General features: G+C 51.2%; 1 protein-coding gene across 5 annotated transcripts in view; it reads right to left on the bottom strand.

The window, feature by feature from the left end:
* Positions 1–802: 802 nt before the first annotated feature.
* RAB3IL1 (RAB3A interacting protein like 1) overlaps positions 803–16,336 on the bottom strand; it is a 34,619-nt gene continuing 19,085 nt past the window's right edge. For 3 of the 5 annotated variants that reach the window (XM_030560809.1, XM_030560812.1, XM_030560811.1), the window contains exons 4-12: positions 16,035–16,112; positions 15,047–15,262; positions 10,723–10,851; positions 10,467–10,579; positions 8,996–9,019; positions 6,179–6,278; positions 5,762–5,827; positions 4,645–4,711; positions 803–4,125 (exon numbers count right to left, since the gene is read on the bottom strand). In XM_030560809.1, the coding sequence (XP_030416669.1) occupies positions 4,043–4,125; positions 4,645–4,711; positions 5,762–5,827; positions 6,179–6,278; positions 8,996–9,019; positions 10,467–10,579; positions 10,723–10,851; positions 15,047–15,262; positions 16,035–16,112 (876 nt within the window). In that variant the 3' untranslated portion in view covers positions 803–4,042. Of the gene's footprint in view, positions 4,126–4,644; positions 4,712–5,761; positions 5,828–6,178; positions 6,279–8,995; positions 9,020–10,466; positions 10,580–10,722; positions 10,852–11,601; positions 12,339–15,046; positions 15,263–16,034; positions 16,113–16,336 lie in introns of those variants that run through there. The other 2 variants (XM_030560810.1, XM_030560813.1) reach the window with 2 other exon arrangements.

The raw sequence follows: 16,336 nt of genomic DNA, 5'->3' as shown, positions 1-16,336 counted from the left end.
CGCACCCCGAACCTCTCCTGCACCCCAACTCCCTGCCCTGAGCCCCCAAAACCCTGCCGAGCCCTGTGCCACATCCTGCACCCTGACCCCCTGCCCTGAGCCCCCTCCTGCACCCCGCACTCCCCACACACACTCCCTCCCGCACCCCAACCCCTTGCCCCAGCCCTGCATTCATGGCCCTGCATGCAATTTCCCCACCTAGCTGTGGCCCTCGGGCCAAAAAGTTTGCCTACCCCTGCTACAGTGGGACCAGGGCATCTCCTAGTCTTTAGCGGTGCAGGAACCCAGGGTGGTGAACCAAGGGCAGCAATTCCACACCGATCCACGAGCCCCTACGTAAGCTCATCCTGAGGAGCCTTAGACCAGCATATCACCATAGACAGGGCCAGCTCCAGGCACCAACATTCCAACCTGGTGCTTGGGGCGGCATTCTGCAAGGGGCGGCAGTCCCTGTGGTTTTGCCCCTAGCAGCGCGCCGAATTGCTGCCGCGGAGGACGGGGGCAGTCTGTGTGCCCTTAGGGCGGCACGTGCGTTTCCGTGGTGGCGGCAATTCGGCAGCAGCTTCTATATTTAGCTGTCCACTGTTAGCAAAACATAGAAGCTGCTGCCGAGGAAACGCACCTGCCGTCCTAAGGGCCCACAGACTGCCCCTACCGTCCGGGGCGGCAATTTGGTGCGCAGCTTGGGGTGGCGAAAACTGTTGAGCCGGTCCTGACCACAGAGCTATTTGGATCCCTGTTTTGGCCACTAAACTGCTTCCCTGCCTCCTTGGTGTGGCCAAGCCAAATACCGAGTCTGGAATTATGATTCTTCCTCTAGACAAAAGTTTATTTTGCTTTATAAAGAGCAGAGTGCAGCCATCTTGCTGTTTAAATTGAGCAATTTCAGAGTAATTTATGCATTGTTTTTGTCTTACATTTAAAACAAAGTGTCTAGACCAATAACAGCTTGCAGTTCTCTAGCTCCTTTCATCCCACAGCACTTTACAAACTGATAGGAAAATCTACACAGAAGGATCATCTCACCCACTGCTGACCTGCATTGACCTCCAGGCTGGAACACCACAGCTAGTTAACAGCACACAGCAACATTACGTAGCAATTTAGAGCAGGAACCATGGAAAAATAGATCCAGGTGGAACTGCAAGGGAAGACCTGAAATCTGACTCTCAGGAGGACAGTCTCAGCTTTTCCTCCTCAAAGCTGGTGTAAATCAGAATAGCTCCTCTGGACTCAGAGAGATGCTGATTCACACTAGCTCAAACGCTGGCACCCAGCCTAGCTTGTCCCTAAATGCTCTCTCTCCAGGCCTGTAATTCAGTGTAAATCACCTTCCCCTGCAGAAAACAGCTAATATTTTTTCAGCCAGGATCAGAGCGAGGATTTCCAGGGCACCCAGTTGCTGAAGAGGAATTAGACCTTGCAGTCCCACCACTGCTCGTGGCTGTTGAAGCAGAGCCAAGCAGTGGGGCCACAACTGGGTGCTGGTGTTTCAGACCAGCCCTGTTCTAAGCAGGAAGAGGCAGGTACTGTGGGAGCATTTCCAGCATCCTCCTCCCAGCTATCTCCCTGGGGAGCAGGACTTGTGTTTCACTTACTGACCAACCCTTTGCTTGCAAGTGCCATGGTATGTCATCGGGGTGGCACGAAGGGCCACCAGGCAGAGCATCCCGCAGAGCAGCAGAGTGCAGCCAGCATTTGCGTAATAAAAGGAGAGCCTCTCCCAGGATTGCTGACCCACGCTCAAGAGGCTCTTATGCAATGAGACATCTGCTGACCTGCAAACAGCCCAGAGGTTCTATTGCCATTTGCCCCCACCCCCCACCCCAAACGAAAAGCAGAACAGAAGGCGACTCAGGCACAGTGTTTTCCTTTGCATGTGATCAGGTTACTTGTGTAGCAGCTTCCGGGGAGAGGCTGTGACATCACAGATGACCTGAGTCTGAGTGCCAACGGGCCGAATTGTGGCTCTGCTGATGGCAGTGGAATTACATCACAGAGAAATGCGGCCCCGCAGCACCAAGCGAGATGATGCAACAGCACAGGATGGCAGCCAAGACGATGACATGATAGATGAGGTTAATTATTCAATTATAAAAACACTCCAAGGCAAGGATCATGGCTTTGAAGGTTCTGCAAAGCACCATCTATATTTAAGGTCTGAGCCCAAGACACTGGGAGTCCAAGGATTTCAAGTCCAAGGGAGTCCAAGGATTGGATCAGGCCCTCCAGCACTACTGCATATACTCCTATATTAATGACAGTGGGAGGGGAGATGTGAGCTGCAGGGGGGCCCAGAAGATGGTTGTCCCAGGCGCTGTCACCCACATGCAGTGGTGTCTCAGGGCTCCCTGCTGGGGAGCTGGGAGACCATTAAGGAAGCACTGCAGAGGTGAAAGTAAGCTGGTCCGGTCCGACGTACCGGTAAGAGCTGGTACATAGCCGACTGTACTGCAGGGGGCAGCTTCCCTGGGGCCCAGTAATTTAAAAGGGCCCGGGGCTCCCAACAGTGGATGAAGCCCCTGGCCCTTTAAATTGCCACCAGAGCCCCAGGGCTCCAAGGCACTGCTGCTGCTACCATGGGGCTCTGGCAGTGATTTAAAGGGCCAGGGACTCCCAGACACTGCTACCGCAGCCGAAGCCCCAGGCCCTTTAAATCACTGTTGGAACCCTGGGGTAGTGTTGACGGTGGTGGCTGGGAGCCCTGGTCCCTTCAAATTGCCACAAGGCCACGCTGAAGGGTTGGCTGGGGAAGTCTGGCCCCAGCCCCGCTCCTCCAACCTTGCTCAGGACCCCAGCCGCCCTGCGCACCGGTAAGTCCCTTAAGTTACTTTCACCCCTGAAGCACTGGCAAGGCTTGGGTCCAATACAGGACTCGCTGGGTGAAATTCTACAGCCTCTGTTATACAGGAGGTCAGACTAGATGATCTAATGGATCCTTCTGGCCTTAATCTATAATGAAGCAGCACAGAAGTGAATGCCCAGGGCCAGAGCCTACAACTAGCCACTGGGTAGTGACTGCCTGAGTTGGGGGCTATAAGGAGAGCCAGAGAGGAGACAGCCCCAGGCTGGAGTTTATGTTGGGGGAGGTGAATGCCTGAGGCCGCAGTCTAAGAAAAGGAGTGGCTAGGAGGCATCTGTCCTTGGCTGGCGTTTATAGAAGAGCAAGAGAGCTGCTCATTCCTGCAGTGACCACAGCCGGGCACCACTGCCTCACAAGGACCTGAAGAGACACTGTCTGCAGCCTAGTACAGCCAGCCTCAGCATAGCTGTGGCCAGCTTTCTGTTCTGCAATTTCCATTTGCACTGTAACCGAGGCCCCAGGCACGGAGCTTTGGCCTATGCTGTAGTTCTCCCAGCAGCAGCTCTCAGCTGGGTTACAAAACCAAACCCCTCTTTGTGACTGAGCGAATGGAAAGTGACTCCTATAGGCGACTGCCGGAGGAGCAGGGAAGCACTTGGAAAATATGCTTTGCATGGCTCTCAGTGAGGTTACTGTGCGGGGCTGGCATTTGCAAGGGGCACCAGTGAGGGCTGGGGGCACAGCACAGCAATACTGCACCCCGCCTTGCTCAGGCAGAGGGGTGGATATGGGAAGGCCCAGCTGCAGTTCGGTGCCGAAGGACCCTCTGCCAAACAGAGGAGCCCAGGACCCGCCTTGTGCACAGCAAGTCTCGGAGAATCTGCAGAAGCAAGATTGTGTATAAAATTAAAAAAACTGGCTATAGGCAGCATAGAGAAAAGGGTCCACTACAGACAGAACTTAGCACTGGCCACCCTTAGTGCTGGCCACCCCCCAGAGCTCAAAGGACCAGCCCATCTCTGGGGGCAGGTGGGGGTGTCTGCATCTCATAGTCACTGTGAGAATGGCAGCAAGGAGGCCTTTGGATGGGGGAACTCTGCTCCTCCCCTCTGTGGTTCATGTCAGGCCGGGAGAAGGAGGGAAGCCCGTTGGCGTAGACGCACTGCCTCAGTCTGTCTGTCTGTTGGGAGTATGTGACGTTCGTGCTGGGGCAGCTCCCTTCAGACGGCGAGGCCCAGCCTACATCGCGCTGGGGTAGAAGCCCAGCTTGGCCATGGACATTTCCCTCCTGAGCCGCATGATTTCCCAGTACATCAGCTCCACTGCAAAGCAAAGGAGCAGGAGGATTAGCCAGCCCCACGCCAGAAGCCGCACAAGCCACCTGGCTCACCCTCTCCCCTATAAGTGGGACATCGGTCCACACAGAGAGTATGCATGGACTGGAGTGAGCCACAGGGGTAGGACTAACCTGCTCAGTCAGCCGTGCAGCATGGGGCACAGCCCCCCAAAGCACAGAGTGTGGGCATCTTCTTTCCTTCTCCACCCCTCTCCTGCCCATCTCACCTCAGGCCTCTTGTCCCCCTCCCTTGCTTCCCTGCCCCTTTACTGACCTCTCTCCCTCAACCCATCTAGAGCTCTCCACATCTCCCTCCCATTCAGCTAGACTGGGGCCCTCCCACCCCTCCAGAGCATTCAGTGGGCTAAGGGAAAGTCCCTCCTGCCCTCTTGCCTCCCTTCACTGAACATTAGGAGCCCAGTCCTTTTCCGCAACAGGGAGCAGCTCTTTCAATAGCTCCCACTGATCCCCAACCCTCTGCTGTGGGCCGACGGCTGCCTCTTACCATCCTGTCTCACCAAGCCCTGCTGGATGTAGCGAATGTAGGTGAAGAAATTGCATACGGCTGTGATCTAGGAGAGAGAGACACTTCTGTAAAACAGCTTTACCAATAATAACAATAGCACAGCAGGGGCTGGCCAAAGCAAAGGCAGATATGCTGGCCAGAGGACCCCTCTACCTTAAGGTTGCAGGGTTTGGCATCGCCACCACCCATCTCAGTGCTTTGGCATCACCCTCTATGCTCACAGGGCTGATTTTCACAAGTACAGATTACTCGCAACTCCAGCTGGAGTCAATGGGAGCAATGGGTGCTCAGCACTACTGTCACTTTGGAAATCCTGGTGCAAACCCATGGGACTCTCCCTGGCAGGAGGAGGAGAGTAAAGTGGGATAGGCTGGGGAAGTGCAGATACGGGGCTAGACCGGGAGTAAAGGGCTGTGGAACTAATTTCTGCTCTGCCACTGAGGCACTGTGTGACCTTGAGGAAGTCACTTCATCTCTCTGGGGCCCTATTTCCTCATCTGCAGCAATACTGCAGTACTTTGAGAATTATGGATGAAAAGAGCTTTCTAAGTCCTATGTATTTTCAGCCAGGGATGAGAGTTAGGAGAGAGGCAGACACTTATGTGTATTCAGTACCAGAAATCAGGGCTGTGTGAAGATGAGCAGGAGCCAGCCAGTTTCACTACAATATTTGTAACTGAAACATCCTGGGCCAGAATTACATGACCTAAACACTTGCATTTTGTGAACATTCAGACTTGAAAGGAACAACTGAGCTCTGCTGAAAGAAGTTTTAAAACACAGGAATTTCTTTTGTTTGAAAAAGCCCTAGTGCAAAACTACACTGTTTGTGCAAGGAGGAGTTGTGCTAAATTGGACTGTTTTTGTTAAAGTGACAAAGTTTGAGGTCTATTACCAATATCCCCCCTAGCCCTACCCCAGCCAGGGACTCCTGTAGGGAATGGTTTGCTCCTTTGGGCCCCAAGTCAGCAAAGCATTTAAACACATGGGTTACCTTTTAGGCAAATGTTTGATAACTTTGCTGAAGAGAGCTGAGCATAACCATTTGTTTAAGTACTTTGCTGAATCAGGGCCATAATAATACTGAATAATTTACCTTTTCAGTGCTCTCCAGAGTAAAAGGAGAGTCTGCTTCCAGAACAGCCTCAGTAACTGCTCTGCACTGCACAGTAACAAAACCCAGCATTCAAGGAACAATGAATTACAATGTTTGACAAAGGAAATCAAAGCTTCACAGAGAATCAAATCACGGAGAAGAGAGACGTAAAGACATATTTTGAAAGTTACTGTTGCTTTAAATGAGTGACACAACCTAGAGCACTGCACAGTATCGTACCCTGAGAAACAGGGCTGGGTAGCAGCGATCAGTGCAGACTGACTGAGAGCCAACCCAACTCTATCAGCTCAATTCACCCCTACTGTCTTCCGTGGAGCTACCCCAGGGATTAATCTGTTTCAGTTCTTGGGAGGCTCAGGGGAGAAGAGATGGCCTCTGGGATGCTGAAGGACTCACCCTGGCCCTGCAGGATGGTGAGATGTAATAATAGTTCCCAGAATCCCCCAGTTTGATGCGGTGTTTGCAGGCTCGGGATAGGCCACTCAGAGCGCACTTCCTGCAGGGAGAAAGGAAAAGAGTGCTTCAGTGAAAGAGAGCTCCTGAGGAGCAGAGCATGGCAGCTGGCAGCTTCCTCAAGCCAAACCCCAGCAGCTAGGTCTGAGTCAGTCAGAGCCCAGGAGAGGAAAGAGGAAGGTGGGATTTGAGTTCTCTGCTGCCAGGAACAATTCAATAAAAGCTGCAGGAAGGGGCAAGTACAGGAGAATTCTCATCCTACATTTGCACAGGAGGCACCAGGAGCTACACAATCCCCAGGTAAACTGATACAGGGCCCTGCATGCCACGGCTTCCCCTGTATGGTCTGAAACCAGAAGGACATGCAGTGCTGGAGACAGGTCAGGAGAAAAGCTGTTAGACATTAGGATGAAGCAATGTAATGAGTGTAAAGAGTTCTGTCTGTTCTCTGCACCCTCTCTATCATACATGCACTGGGAGTTACTTGGCCTTAGGAAAAGGGTCTCAATGTTCTGTGAGGGGAGGGGGCTGTTCCTCCATCACTGCTCAGGGCTGGATCTGTTTGGTCAGAGTGCCATACAGCAGCTCTCCGGACCACCCCGAGACCAGGCCTAGTGCACATCAGGTTTGTGGACAAGCTGGTTGCAGTTCAGTTTCTCCATGCAGAAACATGGCTCATGCACTCCATACTCCACTACTCAGATATTTAAGTTGTTCCATTCTACTATTATCACAGTGGGAGGATATATTCCCTCCATAATTCCCTGATGGACCAGATTCCCTGATGGACCAGAGCCACTTGGACCATCCAGTCTGATCCCTGCATTTTGCAGGGTCTCTCACTATTTTATTCTCATTAACCTAGTCTCCAACCTTCTCTTGCTACCAACTCTGTAGCAACAGTGCCTTGACCATCCCCTTCACTGCTCCGTTGCTCTGAGCATCCCTCCTAGACCGTCTTTTTACTTATCTTTAAAGTCATTGCTCTTTGTTCTACCATCTTCTGTGCCTGGGAATGTTCCCCTTTCTTAGTTTATACTATTGTTACGCTGAAGGTATTTATAAGTCAAAGGCCAGATCCTGAGCTCAGTCACGCTGGTGTAAGTCCAGAATAATGCTGCTCTTCCCTTGGCTCATGTCCAGTTCAGAGCCAAAGCCTGGAGCCCTTACTCAAGCAGAGTTTTCACTGGAGCCAATGGGAGTTTTACCAAAGTTCCTCATCATCTGTCTCTGTTCACACAACCACTCACTGGGAATTGAAGCCAGTTTCAAAACACAGGCCTCTAGCATTTCAGCTAAAAAGGACTAACTCCATTATCTGGAGACGGCTGAAGGCTGATAACCTCTTCTACGGTCCAGCCACAAAGGGGATATGCAATACTCTCTGGCAGCATGCTACTACATAGCTCCTTCAACCTCCCCTTATGCATGTCTTCTCTTCCAACCAGTGTATCATTTTTTCATTGTCCTTTAACGTGTGTTTTTCTGGGAAGCTTATTCTGCTGGAACCCACAGCACAGAGTTGGTTAGTTCTAATCTGTGCCGATGTCACACAGAGGCCAAGTTCAAACATTAACTTTTAACTTCAAACGCAAACTTAAACAAGAAAAGGTTTATAAATTAAATCCCATCTGCAACAAGGGCAGAATGCCCATGTGGTCTGGCATCTTCATTGAATGACCACATGGACTATACACTGAGGGTCATCGCTGATTATACCCAATGATTATGCTCCACTGAGCATCTCGCTTGCAGTTGGTATCTAACCCCCTTCAGAGTCCCTTTTAATCAGATGGGGCCTAAGCCAAAGCCCACTGAAACTGCTGGGAGGCTTTCCAGATCAAAGGCCAGGAGATGTTTGGGTCTCCTGATCTTCTCTGATTCTTTTCTACTGTCTGTAAAGAATCAGAGGGGTAGCCATGTTAGTCTGGATCTATAAAAGCAGCAAAGAATCCTGTGGCACCTTATAGACTAACAGACGTTTTGGAGCATGAGCTTTCGTGGGTGAATACCCACTTCATCAGATGCATGTATTCACCCACGAAAGCTCATGCTCCAAAACGTCTGTTAGTCTATAAGGTGTCACAGGATTCTTTGCTGCTTTTGTCTGTAAAGAGAACTCTAGTTTCCAGCATTTGCTGAAAAATTCCAGGAACATTTCCAGCATCATTCCTTGCCGCCCAATAGGGATTTCCTGGTATTTCTCAGCATTTAACCATCGTTATATCCTTCTCCGTCCCTGCACCTCTGGGCTGGACGCTAGCATCACTCCTTAGCTGTGAAAGTAGCTAGCATGGCCACAAATCAGGCAGGAAGAATCAGTGAGATTGGAAATGTGACATCAAATGTTCTGGTGGGCATGTGCGCCTGTTTCATTATCTTCTCTCCCCCACTAGCAGGGGATTTAAACAGACAAACATGGGCTAAACAATGAAAGCAGAAGCCTGACCTACTGAACTGAGGAGCAATTTGGGCCACCTAATGTTTGAGACATATTAAAGGGAGAGGATTTTCAGAGAGCGTTGAGCACTCACCCTCCGGAAACCAGGCCTCTCTATAAGTTGGGCCCAAAATCACTAGTCCCTTTTAGGCCGTTTGTCCCAAAGAGTGTTGTAAGTGGGACCTTCAATTCACCTTCCAGCATTAACAGGATAAAAAAGTTACTGGCTAAACTCCAGCCTCAAAGCCATTAGTAACCAGGTGAGTTAGTAACTTGTTAATGGATCACAGATCTTTAATCATTAGCTAAAAATCACTTACGTTACAATTTGTGACCGGAACCCGCTGTGAGAAGAGACAAAAGAAGGCAACCAGTCAGCATACACACAGGATGGCTTGGTTTTGGCATGGGACTAACACTCACAGAGTGATTTGTTTTGAGAAGAAAGAAAATGTGGAACAGCTTGCCCTGCAGTCTATGTGTCATTCAGGTCACTGCCTCGTGACATGACCGATGACCTTTGGCTTGGAAGAAGCTGCTACTAGCAGCAAGAAAAAACCCAAGCTGACCTAAACACAACAGCTAAGTGAAATCCTCTCTCTTGGTCAAGAAAGGTAAAGCTCAGGAGTCTGACCCTTCTCTGTTTGCAGTGATAGTGGATTGAACCATTTCCTGCCACTGCCCTTCCTGGGGGAACTGAGGCTTTGTAACATCAGGAGCACAGACAGACAAGTGATTCCCAAGCTGTCACAGTAGTGACTCTGAAAACAGTCAATGCAACTCTCAGGAGGGGCTGGGTGAAAGATAGGTGAGCTCATTTTGCCCCATTTCAAACCCACCTAGAGCATCATGGGTTCAAAAATGTGATGTGAACTTGGACACTACGGGACACATGCATAGGAGAAATTGCAAGAGGAGGGGAATAAAAAACACCATCTGTGGGTCACCCAGTTCTGCTGGCTCAGCTTCTGGGGGTTCTCCTAGCCCCAGTACATAGCAAATTCTGCCCCTGAGAGATAATGTTTTCAAACGACTCACCCTTGGGTGACTCCCCCGGCCCCGAGTTTAAGTTAGAGGAAGAAAATGTTCGGTAAGTTTGTGAACTCCAAATAGTTTTTCCATCCCCCCAAAATAATTCAAGAAGACTCCAAAGCCTCAAACTCCATGTGGCTCAACCAGCCCCTAGCGGTGAGTGCCTGGATCCAGGCCAGCTGCTGCCTTTGGTTTGGGATGGGAAAACACACTGTGAAATATTAGTTAAAGAGGTGTTTCTACACCAGACTACTCAGCTACTACCCAGTATTGCTTAGATGCTCAGGTGATGGGACCCAATGGTGTAGCCAGGTGGAATGAACAGGGGAAGCGATCACCAAAAAAGGCACCACCTGCTACAGCGGTTTTACTTACCCGGCGGTGCTTTTACTGATGGGGCGGCATTCTGGGTCTTCGGTGGCACTTTGGCGACAGGTCCTTCAGTGCCACTGAACTCACCCGGAGCGAGTGAAGGACTCGCTGCCGAAGTGCTGCCGAAGACCTGGAGTGCCGCCGGGTGACTAAAAATTAAAAAGGCGCCAAGAAATTGAAAAGGTGTCACTTGTGCTCAGTGGAAGAGTGGCTGCTGCCCTGCTCCCCCCAGCTACGCTGATGGGACCCCTAGAGAGATCTGAGACAGCACTCTGGAGACACAGCAGAAGGCTGAGCAGATTTGTGGGATGGAAGCTGCCGTGGCGTGGGAGGAGGCTGGATGTGAGCGTCAGTGATGGCTGAGGGAGCACCTGGGAGGTTCCTTACTTTGGTCCGCCACATTCCATCGCCGACACCTTCACCACGGGCAGTGCCTGGATAGCCACGGGCTCTATGGTGAGCGTGTTCTGCTCCACGGCCTCCCGCACCAGCTCTGATAGCTACAGCAAGAAACACAGATCAAAATTCAGATCAGCAAAGCTCATGTCGTGTGAGGTGGTGACTGCGCCCCCCTCAGCATCAGTACAGCCTGAATGTCTGAGCAGAGCGACCCCCAAATCCTTGCTTCTGCTCCAGCACTCACCTCCTGTTTGGTGAAGTCCAGGCAGGGCCCCACATCTTCCCGGAAAATCCTCTCCAGAAAGGAGCAGGATTTTTCCAAAGTTGGGGATTCCTTCCAGGCCTGGAACTCAGCGAACAGGATGGAGTCGACCTGCAGTGAGTTCAGGGGAGACACAGGAAGAGAGAAAGTCGGGGGTTGGGGAGAGGGAGAAAGACACCACAAGAGTTAACACACCAGTTCCCCAACTACAAAGCTGCCTTGGAAACTCAACAGGAACTGCAGAGAAAAGCAGGATCGCCACCAGGGGAACCTCTGCATCTGCCTTGTCTGCCACCCACATCACCATCTCTGTGACAGATTAACATGCCAAGTGAGGGTAGCTCAGTCTGAGGCCTGTGAAATGCCCGAGTTCCCCAAAGGCAAGACAGAGTCCCCACTGGGGGAGGCAGCCAGAGAGCAAGTGAACAGAGTATATTCCTCTCTCATCCCAGGAAAGGACAGGCAGGGCTAGCCCACGATGGCAACGAAGGTCAGGACATAAAGGCAGAATCCCCTCAGAGAAAGAGGTCAATTCAGCAAAGGAGAGTGTCAGGGAAAAGCTTTCAGTGAATAGCCATCACCATTTCTATCCATTTGTGTAGCAGTTGTGCTGGCCCTTTAAAGATAGGTCCAAACCCAGCAGCCTTGAAGCTGCTGCAGCCCAAACTGAGGCATTCTGGGAGTTGTTGTTCCCAAAAGTGATGGGGATTATAGCCAGTGGGTCATGCATAGAAGGGAAAGTAGTGTATAAGTAAGGTGACCAGATGTCCCGATTTTATAGGAACAGTCCTGGTATTTGGGGCTTTTTCTTAAATAGGCTCCTATTACCCCCCATCACCGTCCTAATTTTTCACACTTTCTATCTGGTCACCCTAGGAATAAGAAGCAATCTTCCTTCAGAGCACTGAATGGTTACATTTGTTATGGGTTATCTGCAGAGAGGGAGCAGCTTCCCAGGGCAAGGGAGCTGCTGCACCTATTCCCCTTTGCAGATCAAATTCACAGCTGTGAGGGACCCACAGCAGATCCTGACTCTTCCCTAGTCACTCTCATTTTATATCCTGCTTCCTTGCCCGCTCCCAGCATGCCCTACAATTCCCATCAGTCCAATGCCAAATCCCAGCAGGCCTTGGCTCTAGGCTGCAGCAGTGACAGGACCAGCAGACCCTGTTACAGTTTGTTAAAGGGAGGGAGGGGAGCATGAAAAGAACATAAGTGAACAAAGCAGCTCAGTCCCCAGCCTGTCCTGACAGTGCACTAGCTCTATGGTATGGAGATTGCTCACCTGGTGCCGGGAGACAACTCCAGCGCCACAATATGGAAATCAATTAGAGAAACAAAAAAATTAAAAAATGGAAGTTAATGTCAAAAGAAAGGGAGAGCTGAAAGGCTGGAGCTGTGAGACGCTGATGATTCCCACCCTCCCCCAAACCTGTCCTCTGTGCCACATCTATTCTAGCTCCAGAGGTTACCTGCCGCAAGGAGGATGACGAGGAAGGATCTGCCACCAGGGCCTGCCAGCCTGGCTCGTAGGTGATGTGGATGGCCTTCCCCGGGACAATACAGAGAAGCAGAGAGAGGAGAGTGGGCACGCCAAACTTTGAAGGACGAGTGGAGAGAAGAGAGAGAGACAAGGAAACAGTTCAGAGGGGCAGGCAGAGAAAGAAAGGCAAAAACGCGAGACAGAAGATACAGAAAATACGAGTTCTGTCTGTCAGCGCACCGAGTGCCTCTCAAAAGCTCGTAGGTTCTTCAGCATTCCCTTGGCCTACGTTTTCAGAAGCGGCCAGTGATTTGGGGTTGCTCAGTTTTTGGGTGCCCAGCTTGAGCTGCCTTAAAGAAACCTGACTTTCCCCAACGTGTTGCGCAACACTGAGGCTCCATAAGTATGTTTCAAGGCGGGCACCTAAAAACAGAGGCATTCAAATTCACTAGTCACATTTTTGAAAATGTAGGCCCCGGATTTTAGGCAGCTGGTTAGCTGCACCAATGGAAATCCCTTGTGTAGACACAGTTTACACGAGAGCAAGGGCGCAGTAGAGACCTTGCTAGGGTTGTGCACTTAGTGAGCAAGAAAGGGGAAATAATTACCATCTTTGGCATTCTACAAGCACCTTCCTCCAAGAATTTCCCATTGATTACAGACCTTCGGTGACTGACCCTCATGATTAGAACAAGCAATTGACAGAATCAGCAAACACAGCCCTTTGTAGTTTATGAATTGCATGCAAACAGAGCAGGGCTTTTACAAGTTTGTCCCCATGTCACAATTGTTCAGCTAATGCGTGGCACTGGCTTCGCTAGCCTTTCAGCTGTTTGGTATCAGTGAGTCAACAGTGCAGCTGCCTGACTGGACATCTGAGTCAGGGGCTAATGCTTCTGGACCTTGATTGGATCACATGGTTTAGCAGCTCACAGGAGTTTTGATTCATGCAGGGAGAGGAGCCTCTTTCCTTATTGCCACAAGAAGGATCCTTCTATTTGGCTACATAGTTGGACTTCAAATTTCAACGTATCTGGGTTCTTTCCTACCCGATCAAGAGAGGTAAACGTAAACCAATGAAGCAAGACTTCACGGCTATTTAACAGACCCTTCCTTTGATTCTCTCCTCGTGTTCACACCCAGACTCCGTGTGTGTAATTCTAATCCCATATACAGTGATATTAGCAGCTGCTGAAGCACACTGATTGAATTCACCCATCCCCATTGCCATTCACTGAAGTCACTGTCAGACAAATAGTCATCCGAGAGGTCAGCCCAGTCCTTTTTGGTCACCGCTTCCTGGTCTGATTAGCTGTCTGACTTCCTGGCTGCATTATAGGTACAAGCCAGATGGGCCAAGTGCCTCCCTGCTCTTGAAATGCTTCCATGCTGCAGACACCAGTGCTCCTGGCAGTGGAGGCAAAGCACGTGCACCCACCACTGCAACCACGTTTGTTCTCCCTGCTCAAATACCAAAACTTGTTTCATCACCCCTCCAGCTCTGACACCCACAAGGAGTTTTCCAGATGGCCGTGCAAACACTCATGCAAAGGTGTGTTCACACAACTAGTCACAACACTGTGTGCAGAAAGATAAATTCTGGCAGACCCACGTTGTACTCACATCAGTGTTTAGGGACAGTAAAAAATGGGGCCACAAAACTCAGTGAAGGAAATTAACAGGATTTTAGCTGAAAGAATATCCACAAAAGCTGTTTGTATTTATTTGCCTGGCCCTATTCAGGAGGCAGGCAAAACCTGCTTTGCAGATAGAGAAACTGAGACCCAGGGAGGAAAGGTGACTTGCCCAAGGTCACATAGTGAGGTAGTGGAAGAGCCAGGGAACAGAAAGCAGAAATTCCGACTCCCAGTGCTGCGCTCTAACCATTAGTCCACACTAGACAGATGGGAAATCAAAGCAAACAGCATTAGCCAGAGTAGCCGTTAGACTGCAGAGGCAGATCAGGAAAGGCAGTTCTCAGTAGGTGCTTACAGCGCTGCTAAAAGCCGTATCCATACAGCCAGAAAAGTCCTGCAAAGACACGCAGGCTGTTTCCAGAAGTTCTCTCCTGAACCCAGACTGGAGTGAGTCCTGTAAGGGGAAGTCCCCATAGTCTGGGATTTTGCAAAGAAACCCCCAACTCCCAGCACGGCAAGACTCTGAAGACTCTTAATCCACGAATGGCATTACTGTGAACATCACAGGCAGCATTGGTCTGCTAAACCCAGGGTTGTGAGTTCAATCCTTGAAGGAGCCACTTAGGCACCTGGGCAAAATCAGTACTTGGTCCTGCTAGTGAAGGCAGGGGGCAGGACTCGATGACCTTTCGGGGTCCCTTCCAGTTGTATGAGATGGGATAATAATAATAATATACGGAGATACACCTAACACTCAAACCATGGAGCAAGGGAAAGGCTGTGGGGTCTGCAGACCTCAAGGGAAATCTCTGAGAAGATCCCTCCCCAGCATGTGAGCTCATGCCCAAGCAGGGCCAAGAGCTGATGGGGTGAATGCACAGGTGGCAACTTTCCCCAGCACCAATGGCTGCTTGTGCCCCTTTCCCCGCCCCTATTCCAACCCTTTCCCCAAAGTTCCCACCCCAAGTCCACTCCCTATTGGACTCCTTCCCCAAATCTCTGTCCCAACCCCGCCTCTTCCCCAAGCGCGCCACGTTCCCCTCCCTCCCAGCACTTGCTGCGCAAAACAGCTGTTTCACAGCGCGAGCACATGGCATGCTCAGGGGAGAAGGCAGAGGTGAGCTGGAGTGGGGGGCTGGGAGCTGCTGATGGGTACCAGTGCCTATGGGTGAATGGATTCACCCACCTCTTTGCACTCATTGCTAACTGGCTCCAAGGGCAGGCTCTGGCTAGTGGCTGTGACTACTGTGCTGCTGGCGCTCTTGTTCCGCCCGTGCCCTTTCCTGAAGACGGCTTTGGAGGGGCTTTGGAGCTGGGGGTGCAGCTCTCGGTTTGGAGAGGAAGGTGTGGAAGTGATCACCAGAGTCTTCAAAGCAGTCACCTCTGCTTGCAGCATGTCGATCTGAGAGACAAGAAGAGTCAGCAACATCACCACCTCCACCCAGCAGAGTCCCGTGCACCGCGCAGGAAATGCACGCTCAGGATCCAGGGGCATCACCACCCAGCTACACACTCAGCCCAGGAGACATCTCCTGATCCATCCACAGCATCTGCCCAGCTCTTCCACCTCCTGCCCCTGTCCCAGAATCTCAAACCAGGGAGCAGGGTCTGTACAGATCAGAAACAACTTGCAGAGCCTTCCCTGCCCCTTGCCAGTCCACATCACCCACAATGGCCCAGGCTATGCACGCAGGGCATATATAAGTCTTATATCCAGATACACCTTCCCTGATGAGGAGTCAGCAGCAGATGCAGCTCCATGCCCCCGTGGTACATCCTGATATGGGAATCCTGTCCCTAACTCCCATCTCCCCAGACTGCCTTATCAGTGGTGCCTCTAAGCAGCAGCTTGTCCTCACGTTTGCTACGTGACAAACTGCAGCTAGGTGAAGCTGCTGGTCAGTTCTGTGCTTGTGGGAGCCCAGGTGAAAATTCTGGGCCGTTTTTCATAGGAGAGTTGGATCTGCTGCTGGTTTCAGTGGCACGTTTCCTCACATTCAGTAGCTGCTGTGTGGTGAGCTGAGAGACCTGCTGAATGTCTAGAAGCCAGTAGCTCAGGAGGTGCCACTGGGAAGACACTGGATGGGATGTGACCCTCAGCTACGTTGCTATCCCCCTACCGATAGGCAGCCCCATGTCTGTACAGCAGGGGGGTGGGATCGGACAGTCCTCACCTTTCCTCGCGCCTCCCTCAGCTGCTTCTCTGAGGCCGCCTGCTTAGTGTTCGCGTCTCTTACCATCTTGTGCGCTTCCTACAGTGGACAGAGAACGTGTTACCACCTGCTTGTCACAGCCAGAGTCCCAGCTACACACAGCCCTTGCAATGAGCAACCCCACAAAGCCAAGCGACACAATCTACCCTGCACCCATGCAGCTCAGCAGTTCTCCTGGGGGGCAGAGTACTCAAAGGTCCCTAGCAAGTATGGCAGCCTTCCCAAGGACAGTGGGGAGCTCAGAGCACAATACCCCTCCCAAC

The sequence above is a fragment of the Gopherus evgoodei genome, chromosome 4, assembly GCF_007399415.2.
Source record: "Gopherus evgoodei ecotype Sinaloan lineage chromosome 4, rGopEvg1_v1.p, whole genome shotgun sequence".
NCBI classification, from domain to species: Eukaryota; Metazoa; Chordata; order Testudines; family Testudinidae; genus Gopherus; species Gopherus evgoodei.
Note: the sequence above shows the minus strand (reverse complement) of the source record. Positions and strands in the feature narration are given on the sequence as shown.